The sequence below is a fragment of the Haliaeetus albicilla genome, chromosome 6 (assembly GCF_947461875.1).
Source record: "Haliaeetus albicilla chromosome 6, bHalAlb1.1, whole genome shotgun sequence".
Taxonomy (NCBI): Eukaryota; Metazoa; Chordata; class Aves; order Accipitriformes; family Accipitridae; genus Haliaeetus; species Haliaeetus albicilla.
The window spans coordinates 12,140,351-12,167,373 of NC_091488.1; the positions used below are offsets into that span (position 1 = coordinate 12,140,351).

Below are 27,023 nucleotides of genomic sequence, written 5' to 3' on the forward strand. Positions count from 1 at the left end.
CCCGTCAAACCCCCCCCTCCCCCCGACGGCGCAAGGCGGGAGCGACCACCCCAACCCCGAGGCGCACCGGGAGGCGTACGGCACAGCCGCTGCCGTGGCCGCCGTCCCCGGTTCCCCTCAGCCCGCTTTTCCCTCCGGCCTCGGGGAAAGCCGCCGCCGTGACGCGCCGCGGAGCGGACGGACGTTCCCTCGCCGGTTCGCCCCCGCGGCTTTCCTTTCGCCGCGCAAGCCGCGTCATCGCCTCGTGCCGTGACGCCGGTAGCGCGCGCCCGCCGTGGCGCGCACGTGGCGGTGTTGACGCATGGAAGGTGGCGGAGGGGGACGCGGCCCCGGCCCCGGGCCGGCGCTGGCGCTCCGCGGGGCGCTGATGGCCGCCAGCGGCGGCAGCCGGCTCCTGGCGGCGCGGTACAGGGAGGCCGGGTCAGTGCCGGGCGGGTGCGGGGCCTGTCCCGCTGGCGGGGCGGCGGAGGCGAGCGGCGGAGGCCGCCCCGCCGGTCGCGGCCCAGCGCGGGGAGGGGTGTGGTGGCTGCACGGCCCCTGCGGTTTCCGCAGCGAGTGCCGGGGCCGGGGGGAGGTGGTGGGAGCGTGGAGGAGGCTCGGCCTGCTGCCGCCTTCCAGCAGGGCCTTTGTGTGCGCTCCTGGTGCTGACGGAGCGCTTCGAAGGTTTTTAGTCGTTAAGGGTTTTCTGGCGCGATTATGTACCAGGAGACGGGCGTCACTGGTGTGTGAGCAACAGGGTGGCTGCTGGTGGCGAAGGTGTTAAGCCTGACAAAAGTAAAATATCACCGTTGCTTTGCCAACAGGTGGGAATTTATTTTTTTCGGCACGTGCGTACAGTCCAAGGTTTTAAACTTCTACCGCGTCCGTAGCACTTTGGGAGCCCATTTCACAGGGGTGGTTCCTCGAGATAGGGGTCAGTTGCGCAAATAACTGTGAAATAATAGCATGTTACAAAGGAGCTGACACTTGTGATAGTTAAACTCATGGTGGTTCTAGTTCTGTGGTTTTAGTCTGTTGTTTTTTATTTGCAGTGATGATAGTCTCTTCGTGTACGATTGCATCAATGCGGAGAAGAAGACCTTAGGAAATAAAGGGTGAGAAAATCTGCTTAGGTAATCTGCTGTTTTCCTGGAGGGTGCTTTTCCTCCTGAGGTTATGTGGCAGTGAAGGTAATAAAGTCTAGGGATGACTCCCTGATCAAGTGATGGCTAGGTTGTTTTTGCTAACCCTGATGGGTATATATGTATGTATTTTTTTGTTTCTTGTAGAGGGGAGACTCTACACCGTTTTCGTTTTTAGAGAAACACCAGTAGTGTAATCAATGATTCTGTATAACTCTCCTTGGTCAAGACATTTATGGGAGAAAGCTGCATTTTTTATTAGACCATCTAAGCCAGAAAAAAACCCTAACCAGTTACATAACTCCTCCTTCAGGTCTATTCTCGAAGTCATGAGATTTCAAAACCTGAAAAAGTTTTTTTCTTAGTTTAAAGTCAACCACTGGACATTGTTTTGCCTGTAGCCAATTCTACTGTTTCCCCCTAAATTTGTGTTAAGATCTGCTAGCACAAACTCTAGCGTTGGTTGTTTTGTTTTTTGGTTTTTTTTAAGCAGGTAATGATGCAGGCTTAGACCTTATATCAGTTTCCTTTTTCTTGGCTTTTTTCTTTGCACTAGTGTTCAAGTTGGCTCAACATTTTAAGCACAAATAAAACTTTTAGCGTTGTACTTTATTCTTCATGCTCCTTCTTGGTGGTGTGGGAACAACCTTCTCTTAAGGATTTCGGTAACTCTCAGATTGTGAACTGTTGTTCCCCTTCTTTCTATTAGGCAGGATGGGAAACCAACAGATAAAGGAAGTGATGACATCCTAGCTTTTGCCTTCTCCCCATCAGGAGATTATTTTGCCTTGACAGATGACAGCAAACGTCTGATTCTGTTCCATACACAGCCTTCCTGGGAATGTGTTAGCATCAGGTAATTAAGCAGGATGTTGCATGTCACTTTGTTATGGAGATACAGCTGATTAATTTAGAATTATAAAATAGTAGTACTTGGAATGTTGCCATTTGTTATCACTAAGCTTCCTCTTTTTTTTTTTTTCCTTGCTCAAACAAATTTAATGTTCTTGGGAATTCAAAGATATTTGTCAAGAAGTGATGTGTGGTATGCCCCACACCAAGAATGGGAGTGCACATGTTTATATCATTGGCCAAGGAAAGGATAATCTCTTTTCTTACTCCAAAAGACAGTATTTGCATCTTTAAGAACTGAAACTTTACCCACTCCTAGTGAACACTAAGGTTGGGCCCGTAAGAGTGATGCTGAGCAGTTTAGTGGGTGCATTGTCAGTTTCTGTTGATTTGGAGAAGATGTTTTGGGGAGTTTGTGAACTCTCTTAAAAGCATATCTTCAGAGATGCTGCCAACTGTTTCCTTCTGTAGTACGGTCCTCTTGAGAAAACAGTCTGTAGCTGTCCACCAGAGGTCCTCCAGTTACAAGTTTTCTGCTGCTGCTTGTGACAATTGTCTGTAAAAAAGAGGACCATGAAGGGCTTCCTGAGAAAGTACCTCAGCACGTGATGTCTCTGCTTCGGGTGGTCTCTGACAAATGTGAGGCTCTGGTTGCAAAACAAAATGGAGTCTCTGTCAGCTTGGCTGTGTGTGTAGGGTATGTGATGGACCTTTGGTGAGTTAACCAATCTTGTAATGAGTAAGTAATCACTGACAAAACCAGAAATGGCAAATTCCGTTCATTCTGTGTTCTGTCTTCCCTGCTGTCTTGCCCTGTATGTCTTGCCTGTAATATGCCATTGGGTAATTGTCTGATGCAGTTTTCTGCTGAAAGATGAACTAGGACAACAGCGGGATTTTTTGGGAATGTCACTACCTCCTGTTAGGAAACTGGGAATACAGGCAAAAGGGCCTCTGTGTGAAAAAAAGAATGCCAAAGTTGAGCTATATAATTTGCATTGGTGTTTTGTGGCACACTGTATAAAAGTTTTCACGCGGTGCTAGCTTTCGTAGTTAGCTCGTTTCAGACAAGGGGAACTTTTGAATCCTTGTGTTTAAGATCAAAGGCGGTACAGTGAACTTGGAGCAAGACTTTTTCTTGTTGGCAAGGTAACCTATTTTGAAACTGTGCTCCCTGAGCCTGCAATTTGTTAGTAGGCATTTTTGTCCAATATGTTTTCCCATTGTTACGGTGTTCCTTTAAACAGTCACTGAAAAGTAACAGAATTTCTGTCTTCCTACCTGAAGTACAGTATGTTGTTCTTTTGCCACCAGACGGTCACTGAATTTCAGAGTAGGTGAATAGGAATGTCCATTCCCTACGATCCCTGGTGTCCACAGTCCTATGTTAACACACAGGACATAGAGGGGTTTGGAAAACAGGTGTTGTGAAAAGAAAAGCATAACAGTAATGACAATAGCTGTTAAGTTGCAGAAGCATTCTCCAGACTAAGTGATTAAACCTTTTTTAAAACTTGTTTTCTGACATGTATGGCCCTATGTTTATCTGAAAAGTTGTAGGAAAACTCTTACCTCCTACACTGGCAACTGGCACTATATGATACTGGCAGATGATGAGGGAAACTCACAGTTCAAGTTCAGGGCTTTGCCTGGACACCATACCCTGAGAGCGTGGTGCTCTGACTCTGGATGTGGGGAAGAGGAGTCCTTGAGGCTCACAAGGAAGGGCTTCCTTTTACAGTACAAAGTGTCAACTGGAGAATTAGTTTCAACACAGTTTGTAGATGTGTTGCTGCAAAGGACTTTTACTAGGAGAACTACCTTGTCTTCTCTTTTCTATGTGTTTAACTTGTATTTTTATTATGGAGAGTGCGAGAAAGTCTACCAGCTTTCTTTAGAGTACTGGCAGGCTGCCGAGGCAAAATGATCCGTTGAGAAAGTACCTAAGCAAAATGCAGGCATGTAACTTTAATGGTCTCTCCGTTATTCCCCCCCCCCCCCCCAGATGTTTGCTATTACATAGTTTAGTCATTTAATAGGTCTCAAAAGTGCTATTTCAGTCCCATACCCTCCCTTAACGTTATTCTCATTGCTGCCATTTCAAGAATGTTGCATCTGAGAGCTTTTTGTCCAGTCTCTTGGTCTGTTTAACTGGGTCTGAATCCAGGCTTGCTGAAGCTGCCATCCAGAGCTGTTCGAACTGTGCCATTTTTCTTTCAGGTCTGTGAGCAGGAGATGTACTTCCTTGATTATCACAGCTGCAGAGGATAAGATTCTGGTTGCAGACAAATCTGGTGATGTCTATTCTTACTCAATAACAGAACCCCAAGCAGATGGAAAACTTGAGCTGGGTCACTTGTCTCTGCTGTTGGATGTGGTAAGTATGTGCCTCCTTGCAGTTAGTGTACAAACCTGCATTCCTGCTTGTGTTTGGGTCTTTCAGCATTGCTCTTGTCCTACATTTGGGGGTTTGTTTTTTTTATATAAATGAAGTATGTGGTCTGGATTTCTTCCTACTGAGTTTGTATCTGCAGAGTTTGGTAAAGAAACAAGCTTACCAAAGGGTTATCTGTTCTGGGAGTGTGAGTGTTCAAAAAGTCTTCATGTTACAGTCACAGAAGACTCGGTGGTGGAATATATATGGGAATTCACCCAGTCTGTCATGTCAGTTGGGCTCTTCAATGTGATAAGTTTCTTTCTTCTTAAGATGCAGTGGGACTTCTGCCTGTACCATTGGAGCTCAGTAGCTTTCACTGAACCCAGTAGTTGGTGTCACTTGTCTTAGTGAGCGAGGAAGTTACTGTTGTAAAGGTTTATGCTTTCATTGTCAGGGGAAAAGCGTGGCTTAATGTTTGCACCTGCCATTCAGAGTCAAGAGAAACAGATAGTTTACTGCTTATCTTTATTTTTCCTGGTTAGCAAGAATTATATTAAAACAAACATTGAACTACTGGACGCTATAACTCTCCCTTTACCAACAGACACTGAGTCCTGATGACCAGTATATCCTAACTGCAGACAGAGATGAGAAGATCAGAGTCAGCTTGGCAAAGGCTCCTCATAATATTGTATCCTACTGTCTGGGACACAAAGAGTAAGTTTGTTGTGTGCAGAATTTATTGCGTGCTGGTCTTCACTGTGCCTCAGTGGATGAAATGATTGTCTCCTCAAATCATATTAAACAACAGCTAGGTCTATGTCGGAATCACAGAAACATAGGATGGTTTGGGTTGGAAGGGATCTTTAAAAGTCATCTAGTCCAGCCCCCTTGCAATGAACAGGGACATCTTCAACTAGATCAGGTTGCTCAGGGCCCCGTCCAACCTGACCTTTAATGTTTCCAGGGATGTGGCATCTCTCTGGGCAACCTGTTGCAGTGTTTCACCACCCTCATTGTAAAAAATTCCTTATATCTAGTCTGAATCTATCCTCTTCTAGTTTAAAACCATTAGCCCTTGTCCTATCACGTCAGGTCCTATTAAAAAGTCTGTCCTTTCTTATAAGCCCCCTTTAAGTATTGCAAGGTTGCAATAAGGTCTCCCGAGAGCCTTCTCTTCTCCAGGCTAAACCACCCCAACTCTCTCTGCCTGTCCTTATAGGGAGAGGTGTTCCATCCCTCTGATCATTTTTGTGGCCCCCCTCTGGACCCGCTTGAACACGTCCATGTCTTTCATGTTTTGAGGGCTCCAGAGCTGGGCGCAGTACTCCAGGTGGGGTCTCATCAGAGTGGAGTAGAGGGCCAGAATTACCTCCCTCAACCTGCTGGCCACAAGAGAATCCAAAGCCCGGAGATTGTTAGTTCAGGATGGAGCCTACCTTAGCCTTAGGAAAGGAAATCTTAGGAAGTCTTTGTGGCTTGAACAGACGCTAATCTAATGGCATCTCAATGCAGAGCTCAGACTTGGAGGTTCTGTGGTAATGCAGAAAAACCTGGCTGTATCAATAGGAAGGATAGAGCACTCTTCCTGCCTGGACATTAGACTGCAGTGAGCTAGAGGGTGCAAAATGGTCCCATAAAATAGATTCAAGGAATCACGTTTTTTAATGTAGTTACCTGGCCTTTCTGGTAGCTGAGAAAAGGGACTTGGTGTTTTACTTGAGATTGGTTCTATTGCTATGAGGAGGAACACTCAGGCAAATAGAAGGATCTGTGGAAGGTGGATCATAGGGGATATCCCTGTAGAAGGATGATGTGCTGCTGTGTTACTAAGTCCAGTAAAACGTAGGGTTCACTCTGCATCAAAACAGGAAGGATGATCTTGCCTTTCCCTTCCTTTCCTTTCTCCTCCATCCTGAAGTAAAAGTCCTAATTACAGTGATCTAAAGAGTGGAAGGCAGCAAAACAACCTGCTAGCTACACTGATGTGATTCAGATGTACTCTGACTTGCTAGGAGACTGGTAGTTCTTTAGGAATAGGAATGGGGGTTGTCTTCAAGCCAGTTTATCAGGACTTCCTTTTCAGCCTACAGGAGGGACTGTACTTTCCCTTTTCTTCTCAGTAGTCCTTTTCCCATGAAGAAGACTGATATGGCAAATAAACTTTTAAAAGACTTTTCCCCCTACATTTTGCTGCTTAAAATGTCTATGAATTGTGGTATTTTCAAAGTCTCTTGCCTTTGCCTTCCACAAAACCACATAGAGGTGGGCTTTTGAAGGCTTTTTGTTGTTGTCAGTTGTTAGGGTTTTTGAGTAGGGTTGGGGGGTTGTGCAAGGGTTTTTTTGTGTGTCCACTGCTACATTTTGAAGTCCACAGTGACAAGGTAACAGAGAAGACATGACCCTGCATAGGGCTGGCAATGCATGTAATTCTGCTTGTCTGGCCACTGAGTTACTTGGGGATAACACCCTTCCAGGCACGTTCTTTCATAAGATGATGCAATGTGGTACAGTCAACTCACTATATCAGAAACAAGACTTAAAGAAAGATGATGTGACTAGAGAACTTGAGATATGGGTAAACTTGCCCACCAAGGTGTTTTAATAGAGCATTTAGGACACAGGTTAATTTGGAGTGTCAGTTTGATTTTAATAACATCATTTGGTAGTCTAACCTGTGTAGAATTGGCATAGTACAAAAGCAAGAGACTACTCATGTTAAAGATCTAAGTAGTCTTTGATCAGGTCAGTTTCTGTAGCATATTTACAGAGCCATGTCTGATGTTCCACCTACTGTGTACACAGTTGTACTTTCTAATGAACAGAACTTGATGGTTCGAAGGACACATTTAAATCGGGGCTGTTGTGTCTGCACAAAGAGTTAGTTAGCGGCCACAGAGTGGAAAAGCACTTAGTGTAAATTGATTGAAATATTTTTAAAAAATCAATATTTAAATTAGGAACGAATAAGCAAAGGATTACATAAAGCAGCTATAATTGTCTTGTTTCACGCTCCTGGGTTTTCTTCTTTCAACGGGGTGCATGGTGATTCTTGCTGGATCTATTATGCCTGCATGCACCTGCCATTACTGCTTTGTCATGAAAGTTTGTATTACAGTGACCAAATCTATTCCTTCTATTTTTTTCTCTTTCTTTTTTTATTGGCCTCAAAATTATGTCTGTTTTCAAAAGCGAGACTGCCTCACTTAGGTAATGTTTTGCTCAGGTCACTATGTTTTTAGTTGCTGAGCTCTAAGATAATAACGAACTCCAGAAGTTCAGGTCCTCATTACTCAGCAAAGACAAGTCATGGTAGACACAGCAGTATTACATACTTCTGAAAAACAAGGTTTCTAGGTGAATGTAGACGCTGGTGGTAAATTGCCACATGTTTGTTTTAAAATTTTGTAAAGATTGCTTTTGAATGATCTCCAAATGTGATGGGAGAGATCTGGTACTCTGAAAGCTGAGTCATCACTGTTGTGTTTTAAAAGCATCTGTTGATTCATGTTTTTAATGTGCATCATGAATTGAGAAAGGGGAATGTGCTACCCAAGTAACTGTGTCTCCATTGGCATTTTTTGGTCTAAATGGCAATGTTCTCAGTCGGGAGGAAGTCAGTAGAATTCCTTGAGTGCAGAAGGGGAAATACATTTTTTTCTGTTAAGTAGAAAGTCAGTAGTTTGTGTAGTATATACACTGTATTAAGTACTGTAGACATATTTTTTTCTTCCTCCTAATTAGCTTGATGTGGAGAATCTGCTTGTTTGTTTGTTTATTATAAGGTTCTCTTTAAAACTGGTGTTTTCTCTTACTGCGTGTGTGTAAAGACCAGAGTGTCATGCAAGAGAGTTCAACTTTTGACTACTTTCCCTTTAGGTTTGTAAGCAAAATACTTGTAATACCCAACTATCCTGATCTGCTGTTGTCAGCTTCTGGGGTATGTATTGCAATTTCTTCAAAAAAGTATTTTTCTTGAAAATTTAGACTTTAAAACCATTGTTTGCTTGTGTTTCCTGCAAGTTGCTTTGGATACTTGGAATAATCTGTCATGGTTTACAGCATGCCCTCTCTCTCCCCCCTTTCTCAGCTTTCTGTTCAGTGTTCAGTCATTCTATTGCTAGATCATATAAGAGCTGTTTACTGTGTTTATAGCAAGGCTAGCTTCTTATTAAGATCTTTGGGATGAAGGAATCACAAAGTCCTTAGTATTTCTTCATCGTTAACTCTTGCTTTGGAGCACAGATAAACTTTAATCATTGGACTATTAAACAACTTTGAAGTAAATGGGTATTATGCCAGCCTGCCATGACAATCAGTGTCTTGAGAATGAATGGCCTTATAATCACAGATTTATTTAATTTTTTTTTTAGAGCTTTTAAGATGAGAAAATTGTTCACTCTACACCCTCCCACTTGCTTTCCCCTGTGAGACTTGTTCTGAGTTATGTTCCTTGTCTGTATGTCCTCATTGTATGTCCAGTGCATGTTGTGCAGAGATTGCAGTGCAGTGCTACACAGTGCTTGAATGAGAACTGAAGAAGTGAGTGTTTCCTCCTTTCCCTCCCACCAGCCCTTTCCTTAAATTGATGGCATTCTGCTCTTGTGCCAGACCTGTACAGAGTGAGTAGATGGAGTTGGTCTAGAAGAAGGGAGACAACATTCTTTGTTTCCCAGACTACCAAAATTGCATAGGAAACAGATAATGTTTTCTGTGAAGATGTGAAGATCATAGTAATACTTAGCATTTGGTTTCAGCTGCTGCTCTTGCTTCCCTAAGGCTCTTGGCTCTTGTTCCTCTAATTCTTCAAGCAACTCTAGTGTTAGTGCTGTGTTCGGCTGTATTTCATTCTTAGCAAATGCTCTTTGATGACTCTAGCTTCTCTCCAGGAGGTTACTAAATCAAATGACAATTTGGGTGATAACAAGAGTAGGGGCAGAGAAGGGCAACCTGAAAGAATGGCCATTAAAACGCTGAGCACATGTATTACTGTGCTATTTGAGACAGACTTGAAATGCACTCCTCCAGCTACCCAATTTCCACTTCAAAAGGAGAATTAAAGTTAGCATGATTGAATAATTTAGAATGGAGGGGGAAAATTATGTTAATTAAAATGCTTTATCTGCAATTTGAGGTCTTAACTAAGTGACTATTTAGCAGCTTCTGTGGGAAGCTCTTCAGGGAAATGGGATTTAGCTGAAGGCCATGAGTGGCCTCTCTTTGCCTGAGGTGCTGTTATTAATAGACTTGTGTCTGCTTCCATCTGTCCAGGACTTGACACTGAGACTTTGGGAGTACAAAAGCGGAGAAGAAGTGTACTGCTGTCATCTAAGTAGCGTCTGTGGGCCTGAGACAACCAAAACTGACCAGGTATGCACATTTGTGTTAGTGCTTTTGCTAACCTCCAGATCCTTGTGACTCCCAAACGGATTTGTTGCATTTTGTTAGGAGTGCCTCCCTTCTGATGGTGGGTTTTGAAGTTGTGTGGGATCTAGAATCTGTTACAATAGCCTGGAATTTCAGGAAAGGAAAAAAGTCCCTGAAATGCATTCCTGTGTCTTCTGTACATTTCTAAAAAGTACCAAGCAGTGACCAAAAGAAGCTGTTTGTAATTCTTCCCAAATACAAGTTCTGCACACTGGACAAAGCCTTCACTAGAAAATTTTTCCAAAAACACAGGTGACTTTGTCTCTTAGCCAGCAAATATCTTGTAACACTGGAAAGATCTAAAAGTTCACCCAGTTTTAAAAATACTTAGAATTTGAAGTGTTAAAGTTGCAATTTATCTGAGCAAAAAGAAGCTTTGTAACATTTGTAACCAGTCACCTGCAATAGTACTGCCTGGTGGAGTCAGAACACTGGGCTTGTTCCTTTGGCTTGTTCTGAAGCTGAGTAGTGTCCAAAATTAAAATGTGTGAGTCCTATGTGAAAACTGAATACCCCAGGAACTCTCCTTAGCTTGAAGCCTGTACATGACTGGTGTCATACATACACGTTTGGGGTGCTACTGTGATTTGGGATGCTAATCTGATGTGAGCAGTGGTTCTGGTAGTAACTGATGTTTGGTTTTGTTCTTTCTTGTCATGTGAATTGGCATATGACCTATTAGCAGTGAAACAGTACACATTCTTGTCCCTGCTGTGTACATCATATTAAGCCAGCTGCTAATCTGTTGTGTCATTTAGGAGTTGTTCATCTTATCACCCATCCTGCTGGGTGTTATTTTCATGTGAATCTCTAAAAACACTTCTTTCTCTGAAGACCACAGCTGTCTCCCAGTTGTTAGGTGACTGGGAAGCCTGTAGCCGTGCATGGTTCTTGAGGCAAATCCACTCTGGAATTCATATCCAGGCTGAAATGGAATTGAAAAGTTCTGTCTTTCCTCCCTTGTGTTTTGTTGTGGTTTTGGTTAGTCGAAGTGTGTTGTGCTTGGCCTCTCCCAGCAGTTGGGAGCCATTCGTGGGGATCTCTGAGATTCTTTGCTGTACGTGTAGGTCTGGCCTGATCTTGTTAGTGGGATTCCTAGTTAATGAAGTGGGAGCACAACCTATGGGAAGCTCCTAGGGACAGACCTGACAACTCAAGGTTTCTTCTGTGTAGAAGACATCAGCAAGTTGTTCTTTGTGTTGGAGTAATAACGTGTAACTTTCTGTCCGTGCATAAGCCCAAGAAGGCAGCCACTTGCATCACAGCATTCAAAGCTTACATACTGGAAATGTTGGTTTTGGCCTAGAGTTCCTGTTAGCAGGAGTTCAGGGTAGTATATATATGTGGACAATTTAGCCTGCTCCTGAACTTGAAAGTATACTTTAAAGCACACCTGAGCCAGAGACCTCTTGTACACATTCACAAGGTCTCGGACCCATTTCAGCTTGAGTCTAGTGCTTGAACTCTTTGAAGTAGCTATTTCTGGGTTTTTTCACAAGCAAAAAAACGGGTGTACCAAATTGGGGGACAAGCCCATCTGGCTGGTATCCTCTTACAGTCTGGGCGCAGCAGGATTTGAGTGAGGAATGGATAGTTAACATTGAGGCAAACCTACAAATTTACTTTACCACATATAGCCTTCTGGAAATAAGTGGACTGGGGAGTTTCAAAGCCCAAGTGTTTTATCTTTGTGTTCAAAAGTAGCTCATGAATTGAGTGCTCTGAAACAGCATGGTTTGATAGACATTGAATCCATGTCTGCAGTAATGTTGCAAGGTATTTCTTTTGGAGAGAAGAATGGTTTTATTTTAAAATACTTTGTCTTTTAGCTTTATTGGATTATTGAGGACTAATAAGCAACTAGATGTGAAGTGGGGAATCTTAATATTAATTTTCAAAATGTTACTTGTCGCTTAGACTGGCTTAGCATTTAGTAAGATAGTTTGCATGTAAATTAACGTGCTTGATCTCACACTGAATCCTAACTCCATTGCTTACAAACAAGTTTATAAAAAATATTAAGTTATATAATAAACCTTGAACGTAGTATTGGATAAACTAACACGTTAGAGGAAAAAAACCTTGGTGCTGTAAGCAAGAGCTATTTAAAAAATTATCTCCAACTGTCTTAGAATGTTTTTGAAGGCTTTTAAATGTAGTTTAGTAATACTTGCCTTGTGTCATAACACCTGATGAAGCCCCTTCCATGTGATAGTCTTTATGCTGATGGAGTCTCTCAGTAGAAACTTGGGGTGCCCTTTGACTGAGGAATCTTTGTTTAGCTGCTTTACCTCGGTGTGAGTAAGCAATGACAGAAAGGGAAAATCCACAAACTGTGGGTTAATAAATGTAACACAGTGGTTAATAAACTATTCCTGCGGTGTTTTGCAGTTCTTCTCTCCACTGCTCTATGTGTCTCTTAACTGTGGTCTTGGAAGCCTCAGGCTGGCCTGTTCCTTGAATCTGTGAAATTCTGCTTACTGCCCACTCTTACAGGTGTTTTAAAATCTGTCTCTGATGACACTAAATTTGCACAATGCTTGAGGGGTGCAAAAGACTCAGTTGACTTCCAGATTTCATATGTACTTGGAACAGTGATCAGACAGCGTCCCAGGGTTTACAGAGAGATAAAGGACAGATGTAAACCTTAATGCGGTGCATTGCCACCTTTGTGCTGTATTGCTACACAGGTGTCAATATGTACTTCTTCTAGAACAGTTACTATCTTGATGGCCAGCAGGACCAAAGGGGAAAGGAGACTTGGGTTTTGCTGGCATAACAGTGCTAGAAATGCCAGAGATGATCTCTGGTGGTAGTATTTAGCCATGCTGTGCATCCAGGTGTATCAAAGATCATCTTCAAAACCGAGTGTGACATTTATAGTCTGAATTTAAGGGAAAAATCTCTTGAGTCAGCACTTTGTAGGTTGTAACTACAACCTACAGACAGCATGCTGTCTGTAAATGACTCCGGCAGCCAAAGATCATATGAGGACGTAAGTGTTTTTTCTTTTCTTTTGCGTTGCATTTCATTTTTACTGTTGATAACCACTGTGAATGCACTGAAGCTTGAAATGCAACTTGAAGCACAATGATAATGGAATCATCAGTAATGGTGGGTTATGTGAGCACATAAATGTGGGCTTATTTTGCTTGGCAGATGATGAATATATGTCTGTTTTGGGAATGTAGGAGTGTTTGTGAGCAGTGTAGCATTGATTTCAGCTGATGGGTTGCAGATCCTCAGTTCATTTTCCCACTAGAATGGGAGTAATTCTCTAATTTTGTAGTGCTATATAAATATTTTTCCTACTTCAGAGCTTTCACCTCATCTGATCCTCTTGATGGCAGAAGCTTGTTTAAAGTCCAGAACATGAATTGCACAACTCTACCCCAGTGCTCCAGTACATTAATTTTTCATAGGGTCACCTCTCCTTACAGAGGACATCAAAAGTTAATTTTAAGGTGTTGGCAGGCTGATAACAGTGTCATATAAATGCTGAATAAGTTCAGAGAGTATTAGGTGAACATCTGTTTATCACAGACTGCTCTTGTAGCTCTTCTTTAAGTTAACTGATTTCATAGGCTTGTCCTTGAACAAGATACTACTCTGGGGCTTGCGTTCACTTGGCTGATTGTTAACTTACCCACACATGGAGAGGAAAGAGCTTGCAAAGAAGATGTATTTTCCTGTCTCCATCCAGCTGTAAGTAACACTTGGTTCAAATCAAAAAAGCTGCTGTCTCCCTCCCCCAGTGAGGGTGGGGGAGAGCTGCTGCATACTTCAAGTTCACAGAACCCTTTGTCTCTCTGACAAAGCACTCAGCTGTGTAGGTGGCATTTCCCATCGCTACACTTGCCCTGCATTTTTGTCATGAGAGAGGCAGAGCTTTGTTATTAGAAATAAATATCAGAGGTTTGGATTTTTTTAATATATATATGTGTCTTGGCTTGTTCCCTTGAATGTCTAAAGAACCCACAATAGGTATTACAATAGGAGGTGTCAGTTCTACTCTGAATCTGTGGTGTAAGTGGCTCCATACTGCAATAACTACATTTAGATGTATTAGCTACAGAGAATGTTTCAGATTTAGCTCACTCGTCCTACCTGGTATTTGGAACCGTAAGCATTTTATGTCCATGTTAAACAGGGGTCCCGGGTCCCAATGCTAAATATGGACTAACAACTTAGTATTTCTGCAGAGTAGCAAGAAATTAGTCCCATCCATTCTCAAGAGCTCTGAAACATATCATCCTTTTGATAATGTCTTTTATAAAGTGCTCCTCTTCTGTCCAAACAGGCAATTATGTGAGTGAAAAGTGTGTGCATGCTGTTGTTCTTGCTTCCCCCCCACGAGATTGTATCACACAACAGATTTTTTTTTTTTTTTCCCCCTCATGTGCTGGAGATGCACTGTGTAACCCTGGTTTTCAGCTATATTTATACAATTAATTAAATTTCTTTCCTGCAGTTGGTTTATCTTTTAGTAGTTGCATCATGTACTGTTGACAAAATAGTTAGCTTCTGGTATTAAACTTGCTGACTTGAATATTTAGAAGCTGTACAGCTTGTTTTGCTTTCCTATACTGATTGCAAAATTCTGAAACAAGCACCCTGACAATGCCTATACATCAGCTGGTAGCTCAAAGGGTAAAATCTTGTGGTTACTTGCAAATTCAGCTTAAGCTGATGAACCAGAGGTTCTGTCTAGTGACCAGTGTTGTGTTAGGGAAAGAGGTGAAGGCTGGAAAGGGGGTAAAAGGAAAGTGGACATGATGCATCTGAATTCTGCCAGCAGAGCGTCAAGATCTTTTTTCCCTGACCTAAAGAGAATAGCTCACTGCTTCTCTAGTAGGAAGGTTTTATTAATCAGAAGTGCTGGTGTTATCGCTACTTATAAAATATACTTGAGAACCAGCCTTTTTGCCTTTACAGTTTTGTCTTTCACATTATATAACAGATACTTTTGAAAAAGCACTCTAGGGCATCTTTTTGCAGCTTCTCTGCTCCTCCCAAGTTCTTGCTTTGCACTTGAGCCTCAAATCAGTTGCTATATATTTCAGGTAGTATGGTTGTGCGGCAAAGGTATTTCTCTGATTCTCTTCCACATAAAACTATGTATCTTTTAAATCAGGAGTGTGGTGTGGGGTTTTTTTGTTGTTGTTGGGTGTGGGAGTTTGTTGTTGTTGTTTTGTTTTGGTGTGTTTTTTATTTTAATGAGGAAAATGACTTCAGGCAGTCTTGCCTTGTTCTTCAGAACACCAGAGACAACGCAGCAAGGATATTAGCTATGCATCACTATCTTCTTTTTTTAACAAACATAACAGCAGCTAATGGCTTGTGTTTATAATCTCTAAGCTGCTAGTGTGATATTCTAGCTGAGCAGGCTTAATGTTGATGGTTTTGCCATTAGCAGTGCAGGAGAGAATATTTGAAGGTGGTGTACATTTCCTTCATCTGTTAGTTTGTCTATTAAGAGTAGTTCACTAAAACCTTTACATTTGATCTCTGTTTGGATGGCTGTGAAGGGAGAAGCGTGGAAAACTTCATAAAACAGCAAACACTGGTACAAAAATATACTTGACTGCAGTTTAGAGCTAATTATGTTGCTTAACTTGCTGTAAATTAAGACATCTGCTAAATTTAAAGGCTAAGACATGAAATGGAATGTGAATTTTCTGCCCATAAATGGTCTTAACTTACAAGGATGTTTCTTTTTCTTTTCCTAATAGAAATACCCTGTGTCAAGAATAACCTACTGCTGTCAAGGTGCTTATGTTGCTGTTCTTTGTGATGGGTAAGAATAAATGGAGTAATGGCTAAAATCATCACAGCTCCTGCAAAGGCAAGAGCAGCTTTCCCTGTTGGCTGTCCTAACTTTCCCCTAGCCTGCAGTACTTGGTACTGTGGGTCTCCGAGCATCCCAGGCATGCCTGTGGCCTCACAGGGAGCCTCTGAGTCCTTGTTGTACTTGGTCTGAGTGCAGAGGTGAGTGCGAGGGGCACCCAGCTTAGTTAAGTTTTGCAGACTTTGTGATGCCTTTACCTCGCAGGAGGAAACGCAAGACTAGGATGCACTGCTCGGTGCTCAGGATGTCTCCCTAAATCACTGTGCCTGACCCGTGTGTTTTTATTCAGGGTGCTGTGGTGACGGAGCGGCCAAACTTCTGTTACTGTATTCTGCTCCTGTAAATGGGTTCAGCCATTCTGTTTAAAACCACAGTGTTGCTTCAGTTTAAAACTGTGGAGAGGTTATGTTGGCTTTTGGGTTCAAATGTACGTGTTTGCCTAAGGAGAGAGTGCTTGGGAGCTGAATGGCCTAAGCACTGAGGAGGAACCTTACAAATCCGACTGGCAGGGAAATGTCTTGTGGGGATGGACAAGCCTTCTTCCCCTCTCATTCCACAGCACCTTAAGCCTGCCAAGGAGGCTGTTCTTCCTGACAAAAGCTTGCCAACAGGAAAGGGAGAGATTGCCAGAGCTGACTGTACAGTGAAATCAGCAATCTGTCCCCTCAGTGGACTTGCTCTTCACCGGAGCAAGGAGCCTTAGCTGCTTCCCATCAGGCTTTCTGCATGGGCATCCAAACTGGCCCTGGAAGGGGAAGCCATGTCAGCCGAGGGCTATGCCTGTGTCACTTGGCCCAGGGGCTGTGCTGTGCTCTGCATCAGGCTTTCATTTCCAGCTCCACAGCCCAGCGTTTCTAACTAGTGCTGTCATGTGGACCTGGTAGGCAACTCAGGAGGGAGCTGAGCTGTCCTGCCTGGCACACTGGGAACCTGTCTGAGGGAGGTTGGGAAGCTCTACACGTAGAGGCTGTGGCTGTTAGAGGAGCGAGTGCTGATGGAAGAGGTGGAGATGAGTGCAGTGCCAGAGTCCTATTCTTCAGCCATGTCAAGGTTTTCCTGTCCCTCTCATTCCCTCCTCCCCTCCCCGGCATGTAATTCCTTTCCTGTTTTATTTTGACCGGTGCTCAGCTACATGTTCTTTCAAGTGAAGCCCTGTAGGTCACTGTGCTATGATGCAACACTCCTTATATAAATCCTTAGTAATCCTTATGAAATTCCCTTTACAACCTTTTTTTTTTTTCTTTTTTTTTTTTAAAGAAAAGGCAGCGTTGACTGCTTTTTCTTTCATATAACACTTGAAAAGCCATTTGACATGTTAGGTATTTACAGCTTCTGTCTCAAATCACATAAGCAAACTGCACTTGAAGTGCTAGGGTATTTTTTGCAATTCCTAATGACTTTGCTTTGGCTCTGTTTGGAATTAGAGTGGGTGTTTGCAGTTTGCTGTACAAGTGATGGCTGTAGGTGGATTTGGTTATAATAGTAATTAAGTTTTTCCTCTCAAAAGTATTCCCACAGTCTACATCTTTCAGCTTGATGCCATTGCCCAGCAGCTAGTTTACAGACAGCAAATCTCTTTGAAACATAAAGTTTGGGACATTGCATTTGAGGAAACGGGAAATCTATGGATTTTGGAGGAAGACAGTGAAGCTCCTCTTCAATTGTACAGACCATGTGATGGACAGTGGAAGGTAGATAACTTCTGTTATGCTAACATCCCTATGTTCCATGAAAGCTAAATGGCACACTTCTCTATGTCTTGAGACTGAATAAAAGTCGTAGATACACATCTCATTCTACTTCTCTCACCTGTGTATAACACAAAGCTGCTGAGAGCTTGTCATGAAAACCAGTCTCTTCTCTGGTAAAGCTAACATCTGGCATATCAGGATCAGACAGAGTAGTTGTCAGCTGTTGCACTCAGTACTTTAAACCATTGCCTGTGCTTTCTGTGTGCTACACTTGATTATTTAAAAAAAAACCAAACCAACAAAATCCCTTTGTGCTTTGCTCAAGAATGCTTTCCACACAGCCTTTCCTGTGCCTGCCTCTCGAGGGATCCATTGGGGGCAAGGCATTCTGGAAGCATTAGGGGATTTTTTTTTTTTTTTTTTTTTCATTGAGAACAGGGAGTCAAATTTGAGGGATGTGCTATCAAGTTCTCTGTAATAGCCTATTAAACAACTGGAAACTCACTTGTTATCCATATAAATCCTCAGTTAATGATGGTGTAGTTGTGAAGTGGTTTTAAATAAAACTTTCTCTGACCTTTTTGTGTTCCTCGTGATATTCCTTTTCCTCACAGATAGTAAGTGGGAATCCATTTTCTTTTCGTTCAAGCCACAAAGCTTCCCCAGCAGAACACATGATCTCAGGCCAGGTTTTTGTAGCAGTCCTGGAAAAAAGGAGCCTAAAAGACATCGTGAAGGGCTTACACTTGCTCTCGTTTCACTGTACTCATATGAGAGCTGTTGCATTTTCCAGTGTGCTGTGAAACATGAGATTGTTTATTATTCCCAAAATGTCATGCAATGTTCCTTCTTTTCCTAGCCTGTAACTGATGACGAAGGATTACAGAAGATGTCAAAACATCTTCAGGACAACTGGACAGTGTTTGAAGGTGAGAAATTTGGCCTAGAGGCCCAGGAAATGCAGTTTTTACAGCTAAAGCATAATTTTTAGGAGCAAAATCAGAGTTCAGGTCAGCTCAGCTGGCTGTTGAAGTCACTTTCAGTTTTCTCAGTTTCATCACTCCATCTGGTATGGAAGTTAGTGTAGATCATGAAGTGTGTTCAGGTTACTGTTACAACAAAATGGTGTAGGTATTTAGATCAGAATTACAGCATTATAGCTGTTTTACCTAGGCACCTTATCACAGGGCTGTATCTGAACACCCTATGACAGAGCTGCTGGAGTCTGTCTTACTGCTGTAATATTGAATACTGTTGTTTGTGGTCTTGTCTCTTACTTGGGCATGACACTTTATCAGAAATACAGCAGAGATAGTAAGAATGGAATAGTCATGGGAGGAGCAGCTTTGCTGTAAAGATGGGCCATTTGGGTCCACTTTGGCAAAGCAGATTATGTGGAGCTTGTTGTGGCTGGAGGGTGTGACCCTGGATGGTATCATCAGGGGTGAAATTGATTGCTGTGAGGGCTGGTTCATTTTGTTCTTGATTTCTGCCCCACCTCCAGTCTCTGGCAGAAAAATAATGCATGGTTTACTAGTTCAGAAGCACCCTATGTTTTCAGGATTTTTTGTATTTAAAAACCATCAAACTTTATTTAAAAGCTGAAATTAGGGCAGTGATGGCTGCAGGGTAGAGAAGGGTTGTGGCATGCGCTAGCGTATGTCTCATTATGTATTGAGAGTTGATTAATTGAAATGTCTCTCCTGTACTTTGCTGCGAAACTGGGAACCTTCTTCCTTAAAAAAGGTGTTACAGTCCTCACTGGTCTCTTGGTCTGTTCCTGGTGGTCATACATAAAGGTGATTAACCTACATAGATGGAATTGTTGCAGGAATGGGCAGTCTAATGGAAAGTCTCCTTGATATCTAGTATTGTATGGTTTAGGGTGTATCTGTCATTAAGTTGGTCATTAAGTTGTCATTAAGTTGGTACAGTCTTTGAAATTTAAGAGGAAGTCAGGTACTCCTTTAGAAGGGAGATTGTTTGCATGTAGATGTTGCAGACTTGATAGTTACAGCCAGGCAGATAATTAGAAGTATGAGGTCTGAGTGAAAATGAGCAACAGAAAAGTAAAAAGAGCAGGCAGGGGAAGAGGTTCTGAGCATAATTAGCCAGTGTAGCAAATTACTGTGGTACACGGTAGCTGGCTGCATCTGCAGATGGGAAGGGAGGACTGCTCAGATGACAGGGTCTATTATTGTTAATTAGTAAGGGCAGGCTCACTTGATGAGCACTTATGCTAGTGCATAATTAATGCTTGAAAAGGTAGTTACTTCTTTTAAAAAAGGTGATCATTATATTGTTTAAAGCCAGTCTTAATGCCTGTATATCGTCCTTTTATAAACTTGTTTCACCTGATTGATGATTCTGTAGCATTTAAGATGCGTAGGTCAATCTTGAAGTACACGTTAAACACTTTGACATTCTATTATAACTGATCTCAGAAAAGATAGAGCAAGATTCAGTGCAGATTGATCAAGTAGAGAGCAGCATGGCTATTCAAACTGACAACACGCAATTTCTCCCAGGGCCAAAGGCCAATAAATTGGTTACTATGCCAGTGCAAGACCCTCAAAAGTAAAGGCATGCGCTTTGCTGAGTACCAGTGAGGGAAAGTTGTTTTGTTTGTGTACCAAGAAACAAGGGGACGTTGTATGTACATTACTGTGGGGCAGCACACTAGCTTCAGGACCAAACCCTAGCAAATACTGGATTTCCTTGCATTTGCCCTTTAAGATTGAGAATTTGGGGAAGTGGGAAAAGGTAGGAGTACAAAGAGAACTAGAGGTAACTGACTTTGTCAGGTACCACTCTAAAATTTTTTTGAAATGTGGACCTAGCCAACTAGTCTTATTCTGTATTCTCTACAGAAACAATCTGTTCGGGGTTTTTTGGAAAGTAGTTAGTTCCCCTGTTAAACTTGTCTAAACTTACAGTCTTGGAGATGGTGTGTTGAACATTATGCTGGGTTCACAGAAGGTGTAACAGAACCATTGGGGTGGATATTTAGAAATGTGTATGTGCTGTAGGACATCACTATTTGAAGTCTACTTCTTTAAGCTTCTTTTAATACTCTAGGAGGCAAGTTAGCTAAGCATAGTTCAGTAGCATATGCCCGTTGCAGTGCTTAAGTCTTGGGGAACAACAAGTGGTGACAGCAGTCATTTTAAAACAGGAACCTTGAAGTTCTGCAAGTGTCCAACATGTAAAAAGAGCTGTGTGCCCTCTTTGCTTGAATGTCAGGTGCTTGCCTCTGCGAAATTAAAAATGGAGGCTGTGCTTGGCTGTGTGAATGCAGGACAGACGCTTACCAACACAAATCAGGCTTACACAGTGCAAATGCTGATATTAAGTAAAGTGGATAGGACCACAGTAAATGAGTTGAAATGCCACTATCTAGAATTACAGTACAGGAAGTAATTGGTGAGACTGCTAAGGGAAATAACACTTGTCTTGTGTTCTTGCTTTGCCCAATTGCAGGTTTTGTTGGCGCAGAGAGCCACTACAGCAGTCTCTACAAGGCTTCATTTGATAACATGGCTGCCTACCTACAGAGGAAAGAGGAAAGGTTACAGCAGCAGAAAAAGAAAAGGCAGGATCTGCAATGTGGTTCAAATGGACAAACAAAAAAGATGAAGACTGAGGAATCATTGCTATGACACTTGTTAGCTTGTAACTTTTGCCTTGCTGAGAACTGATCTGACTGCAGACTGTTTTTAAATGTAAAATGAATTACGGAAGGAGACTGGTTTAAACTTTTATTCAGATTCAGGTTTTCAGGTAGCCTGATATGAAAAGATCCTGCTTGCAGCAGATAATGTGTTTACAATATGCTTAAGCTTCTAGCAGCATACAGGTGTTAGTGGTTCAGTCCCAGGAATCTCTAAGGCATGATAGATGAATATTGGAAATGGTATTTTCCTTGAAACAGGATTTTCTTTTTGCCTACTGTGTTCAGGCTTTCTTCTGCAGGTGGAAGTGCACAGATTAAAGTTGATGTGATTTTTTTTTTGTTGTTATTTGTTTCTTTTGGGTTTTGGCTTTTTTTTTTTTTTTTAAACTTTTTAAAAGGTCTGTTAGTTAATGTAGCTAACTTACTGTACCTGGCTATGGGAAAGGGACTGTAGCGAAATTGTTGCTGTATATGAAAGCTTTTAGCTGAGACTTCGCCATCCCTGGTTTTACCCTTTACCTTCAGTTTATATGGTAGGGATTCTGCCTAGCTTCTAATCCATTGCTTCTTACTTGTGGCTTATTTCTATAGCAAGAAGTGCAAAAATAGATTTTATACACTGGAAAGTAAAAGTAAAATATGTCAGTCAACTTCATGTTATTGGAAGATCCTTCTGTTACAGTATGATCCTGGTGTGTCTGTGAAAACGATTTGAGTGTCCGATGTGCAAAGCCTGGAGTGCATTCTGCTTCTTTCAAGAAGTCTTTCATGTTGCAATTAGCCAAAGAATACATCTTATTGAAAAGTTATCAGTAAGAGCCTTATGGGATCACTTGTTGCTTCATCATGGGGCAGAAGATAGCATTCATCTACCAGATGGCATCATGTCTATATGGAATATAATGTACTTCATAAAACCAGGTGCAGAAATCTGTACAATTGATTAAAATTATTCAGAATTAGCTCATGAACCGTGAATAGTTCTCTAGGTCTCTATATAGCTGTCCTCTTTGGAGTATCTGGTCATTTAAAAATTTTCACTCAAATTTTGGTTACACTGATGTGTAAGACATTGTTGAGATGTAGCTTGTTTTGAGAATAGCAGGTATACAGCAGAGAAGCAGAACTTGCTGCTTATGTCTGCTCAAAATTGCAGCCTTTGTCCTTACTATGTGTCCCAGAGGCCACAAGTCTTTCTTGTGCTGTAGGATATCACATGGATTTTCATATTACTTCTATTTGGAATTGCCTTCTTAAGCATAGAGCGTTGCCTGCATTAGTACAGAGGCAGTCCTTCACCTCCATAGTCTGGTTTCTTCCAGTGATTACCTCTAAGTAAAGAGCCTTCTGCCTTGGCAAAGGTCTCTTTGGACAAAAATTGTGAAGTGTCAAGAGTGGTATTGTCTGTTCCAGTTAAAAGTCTTAATTCTGGCAGGAGCTGCCTTGGCGCAAATAAAATGCGAAGTATTTTCTACTGTGTGTGCAGTTACGTGATGTAAGAATGCAGTGTCACATCGACAAAGATTATGGTCTTGTGTAGCAGTTCAGCCCCCTCTGCCCAATATCCACATACCAGTGATCTGAGGCATCTTGTTTGGGTATCACCTACTCAGTTGAGTGCTCCTGGATTACGCTGGCCCTTAGACAAAGGAGAGTGTGGTAGGTAGGCATGTTTGGGCTTGACGAGGAGTTTTAACCCCTCAGGTGCAATAACCCTTTTATTAGAGAGTCTACTGAGATAAACGGACCTAACTTTACATAATCTGGAACAAACAATTTTGAGCTGATGTGTTTTTCTGTCTTTCAAGAGAGTGCCTGAACCACCAGGCTGGCTTGGTGGAGTGGCTCACTGGCTGTCACGGCAAAGAGCTGGCCTGGCGTGGAGGCTCATCCCTAGGACAGGGTTAGCGTCTGAGCATGCTGAGTGCCTGAAGGCTCTTGTGCTACCTGGGAGTCCTTGCTGTTTCCTAGAAGTTGGCTTGGGTAGTTTCTTGGTTTGTACTGTGACTGGTGAGGACCACGTTCTCATACACGCAGTGCCCTCCTTGCGCTGGGAAGGTGGTATCTCTACCTTAGCTACGCTGTATTAGGAGTAATTATTTCTGCAGTGCATCATGGTATATGTGTGCATATGTGATGCCATATAAATGGAGCAAATGCTTTGATGTTGAGTGTTATGAGTCCATGTGCATAAACAAAACTCGTAGAGGAGGAAAATCTTCTGAGGACGACACAGGTAACTGCTTTCAGTGGGTTGGTCACAGATCCTAGATGGGGTTTCGGCATGAACGTTGGTATTGTTACACCTCTAAAGGACAAGAGACTGCAATGTCAGCAGTTTCTATCCCCAAGGGATGTTTTTCCCCAGCCGTTTTCTCAGCGCAGGATAGACCTTGGCAGTGATCTTCACTGGCTGTGGGGTACTCTTGTGATCCTCACCCTGCCTGCTGTCCTGGAAGAAACCCAAAATTTCTTCCAGTGCTTGAATTGATGACAGATCGTGGCATTTGGGAGTGAGATGAGATGTGATATCTGGCAGATGATTCAGGCCTTTTCGTTCTTTTTCCTTTCCTTTCCTATTCTATTTCATGTTTCCTTTTCTGCATGCAACAGTTCCTGAGCTTAAGTTGTGAGCTCATGTGTGTCTGTGGACTGTGTTGAAGGGGTCTGTGAAGTGATCAGAGAAAGGAAACTTGCTGGAAGGTCTAAATCCGCTGTAGTGTGCCTATACCTTGAATGGGAAATGGTTAGACACCCGCAAATCATTAAAAAGGAGTGAATACCACTACTACAGAGAGTGAGACAACACTCCTCTCCCTGGTATTTGAACTATTTATTTCTAGTGGTTAAACCTGGTGTCGCTTGCTTGCATTTATTTTCTGAACTTGAACCGAAGCATGTATGTGTGCCTAGCAAAAAGGGGATGCATCAACGAGGGTGCAGTTTTATAGCAGAACTGGGAATGGTCAAACCATTGCAAGGGCTGTTTGTAGGCCACATAAGTTCACCCCACACTGCGCTAGACCTTTTTGTGGTGATTGTGTGACTCCCCTGCGTCTTCCCTAAGCACTGACAATTCAAGGAGCCTTTAAAAATGCAGGTAAGGAAAGGAAAAAGTTGAAGCAATAATGAGTTTCTTTTCCTCAGTGTTTTAAACCAAAACATATGCTTCCTACTCCTGTTGCTGGGATTTCACCAAAACCCCTTCAGCAACACATTGTTGAACAGAGCGACTTTTCATCTGTCCTAACAGGAAGGAATCCTAATCAAATGCAGCCCAGTAGCATGCTTTAGAACAGTCCTTACATTTTTAACAAAACTTTGAAAGCATATTTACTCTATAAACAAAAATGTTCCTTTATGTAAAAAAAAAATAAATTCCCAGTACACTACAGTTGCTTTACCTTCAGGCTAATAAAAAGTTGCTGCCAATTTTGATACACTCCAAAGTCTGCTTCAGCTTTTTTTGCTCTTTGCTGAAATATTTTGTATGAAGTGCTTTGATCTGACAAGGAAAAGCCCTATGGGCTTAACTCTTTCTGGTTGTCCCTGCTGCCATCAGTCCTGGTGATGTGGTGTGATCGAGGCTGGGATGACTCAGCTGAGTTGTAATTCACAAATGAGAAAAAACAGGCTGGACATGATTTGTCAATAGTTGTAGATGCAAAGGCTGGAAAGAAAAATTATTAGAGAACTGAATGGCTTTGGAGGCCGACAGATCTCGATTTCCAATGTGTTTGCACAAGTTACTGTGCATCTCTGAACACGGGGGTTCTGGAAAGTCCTGCAAGAACTAGAAGTGAAGGTTCTTCCACTCCTGAAGTGGGGCATTGCTCAATAGCCCACATAGCACTTTTTTACCCTTCTGCACATCCCCTTCCCTCGTTCAGGTCAAGGTCGGAGTAGAAATTCTGTGGCAAAAACCTCTCGGAGACTAATGTGACTAGAAGCCAAAGGAGCAGCTGAGGGATAAACCAAGGGCAGCAAGGAGATGAAACGTCCCTGCAGAAGGTAGGGACCTGCATGTGGAGGCCACAATTGAGGGCACACCTGTATGCAGGTGTGGGTAGGAGGCTCTCGCAGGTCAGTGCCGAGTTCCCTGGCACGTGGCTGCTTTGAGCAGGGCGCAGAGCTCTGGTGTCCACCCTGCCACTCAAAAAAAGAACGCTCAGGCTTTCTGCTCTGCACTACGATTCGTTTTGTCTTTTGCTTTTCTCCCCAGCATCATCCTTTGCTTCAGGCTGAGTCACCCACCCCAGCAGGGGTTTGCAGCACTGGCAGTTCTTCTCCTGGGCACCTTTAAGCACAAGCCCCATTTCGGTGCTGAGGTCCCCGAGCAGCAACTTTATGGTTTGTGGCTGGAGCTGGAGACGCCATGCCCAGCGTGCAGGCAAGTGTGCAGTCACCACTGGTGGTGAGGTGCAAGCCTCGTGTAGTGTGTGACATTTGGCAGTCCTATAATGCAAGGCCACCGTGTCCTGTAGGGATTAGCAGCTAAAATCTATCAGAGCTCATCTCCAAATTGAGCTACCCTGGCTATGAGTGCCTTGGAGACTGGACCACAGCAGTGAGTAACCATTAACATGGCAGAAGACTGTTTTGTGTGACCTGATGCTTTGTCTTCAAGAAAGCTTACAGCATCAGCAACATACTTCTTTTAATACTATATTTTTTCCCCCTTGTTTTTCTGTTAATAAAGATAATGGATGCGTTTGCATATGCATAAGACACATGTTCCTGTGTGCATAATCTGAACATCCAAGAGTGGCTACGCCCCATTTTCTGATCAGTACTTACAACCTTGAGTCTCAACGACTTTCAATAAATTTTATTAGAGTCAGTGGGACTGACGTTCATTGGATATGGAAGTTAGGGACTGTTGGTTGTTTAATTCAACTTCTAATTCAAACAGTACATTATAGTCAGGTATGTGTATTAACTCCAGAGAATCAGCACAAAGCAAATACACATAGAAGCAAATATGACAATAATGCGGTCATGGAGTCCGCCTGCTTGTGTTAACAGCAAAGCTCGAGCTCTCGATCGAAAAGCTTTGTACACTTGCTCACTTGTCTGAGATTGATCAGATTTACATCTATAAGCAGGATATAGTATTTCTGCATGTTGCCCATAGGGATAAAAAGAAGAATTTAATAGTCTCATCTGGAATGGAAATGTTGATTTTGGAGTGTCAGACCTGGTCATATATATTTATAAATATAAAATCATATATATATATAAACACAACGAACAAAAAATCCCCAACCATTAGTAGGAGACCTAAACTGCTTTCTAACACGAAGTAAGGAGACCCTCGCTCTGTATTGTATCTTGCTGTCATCCATTGGCTTAAACTTTACTTGTAAATGGGAAGAGAACAATACCGCTTGTGGCCCTCACCTGTCTTGACCACCGTGGGAGGACAAGGGGACAGCCTTAACCCTGTGCAATGGCCAGGGAGCAGTACATGCTGGCACTTTTGAGTTTTCTATGCCATGTGTTAAAATAGAAAAAAAGAGTACAGTGCAAGCAAGTAGCTGTTGCTGTTAATCCTTTCTGAAGTGACTACTGGGGGAAGGCAGTTACGAAACACAGTATTCAATATGAAAAACACCAATTAAAACATCCATTTCAGCATTCCATCTGTGCAGGTTTTTACGCATGTAGCCTGATTTAACTGCCTTTACAGCTGTGTTGCAACCCACCAGGGTTTTGTGCTTTTAAATAAGAACTGTGTTACTATATTTTCTCATCAGCATGTTGTCAAGATGGCAGCATCCAATATAAAATCTAGGTAGTTTTCTGCAGTGCTGGGTGTCTTGGATTTCTCCATTGACTTTTCCCCTTTATAATTGCAGTATTTCACATTGCAGTGCTTCCTTTGCTTTCTAATATTCTAAAGCCCAAGAAAGGTAGGATGAGACACCCCAGCTATTTTAAATTAAAAGCAATATTGATCTGATTTTTTTCCTATTTCCTGGTCTGTGGAAGATTGATATTATTATCTATGTACCATTTAGATTTACCTGAAATA

General features: G+C 42.4%; 1 protein-coding gene across 2 annotated transcripts; it reads left to right on the forward strand.

Moving 5' to 3' along the window:
- Nucleotides 1-282: 282 nt before the first annotated feature.
- On the forward strand, nucleotides 283-21,798 carry WDR4 (WD repeat domain 4). 2 transcript variants are annotated; one of them, XM_069785046.1, is made up of 11 exons: nucleotides 283-420; nucleotides 1,032-1,094; nucleotides 1,831-1,977; nucleotides 4,194-4,350; nucleotides 4,955-5,067; nucleotides 8,230-8,290; nucleotides 9,622-9,720; nucleotides 15,510-15,574; nucleotides 17,133-17,316; nucleotides 18,176-18,245; nucleotides 20,797-21,798. In XM_069785046.1, the coding sequence occupies exons 1-11, from the start codon at nucleotides 302-304 to the stop codon at nucleotides 20,973-20,975; spliced, it is 1,257 nt and encodes a 418-aa protein (XP_069641147.1). In that variant the 5' UTR covers nucleotides 283-301; the 3' UTR covers nucleotides 20,976-21,798. The 2 variants fall into 2 exon arrangements, with proteins under 2 accessions (XP_069641147.1, XP_069641148.1); XM_069785047.1 differs by lacking the exons at nucleotides 17,133-17,316; nucleotides 18,176-18,245; nucleotides 20,797-21,798 and adding an exon at nucleotides 16,510-17,111.
- Nucleotides 21,799-27,023: the final 5,225 nt, after the last annotated feature.

Bases quoted from the DNA above. Each gene is read 5' to 3' on its own strand.
- WDR4 (XM_069785046.1), top strand. From the start codon at position 302: ATGGAAGGTGGCGGAGGGGGACGCGGCCCCGGCCCCGGGCCGGCGCTG. The intron at 1,978-4,193 runs GTAATTAAGCAG...TTTTTCTTTCAG, and splicing joins TGGGAATGTGTTAGCATCAG to GTCTGTGAGCAGGAGATGTA. The intron at 18,246-20,796 runs GTGAGAAATTTG...GCCCAATTGCAG, and splicing joins CAACTGGACAGTGTTTGAAG to GTTTTGTTGGCGCAGAGAGC.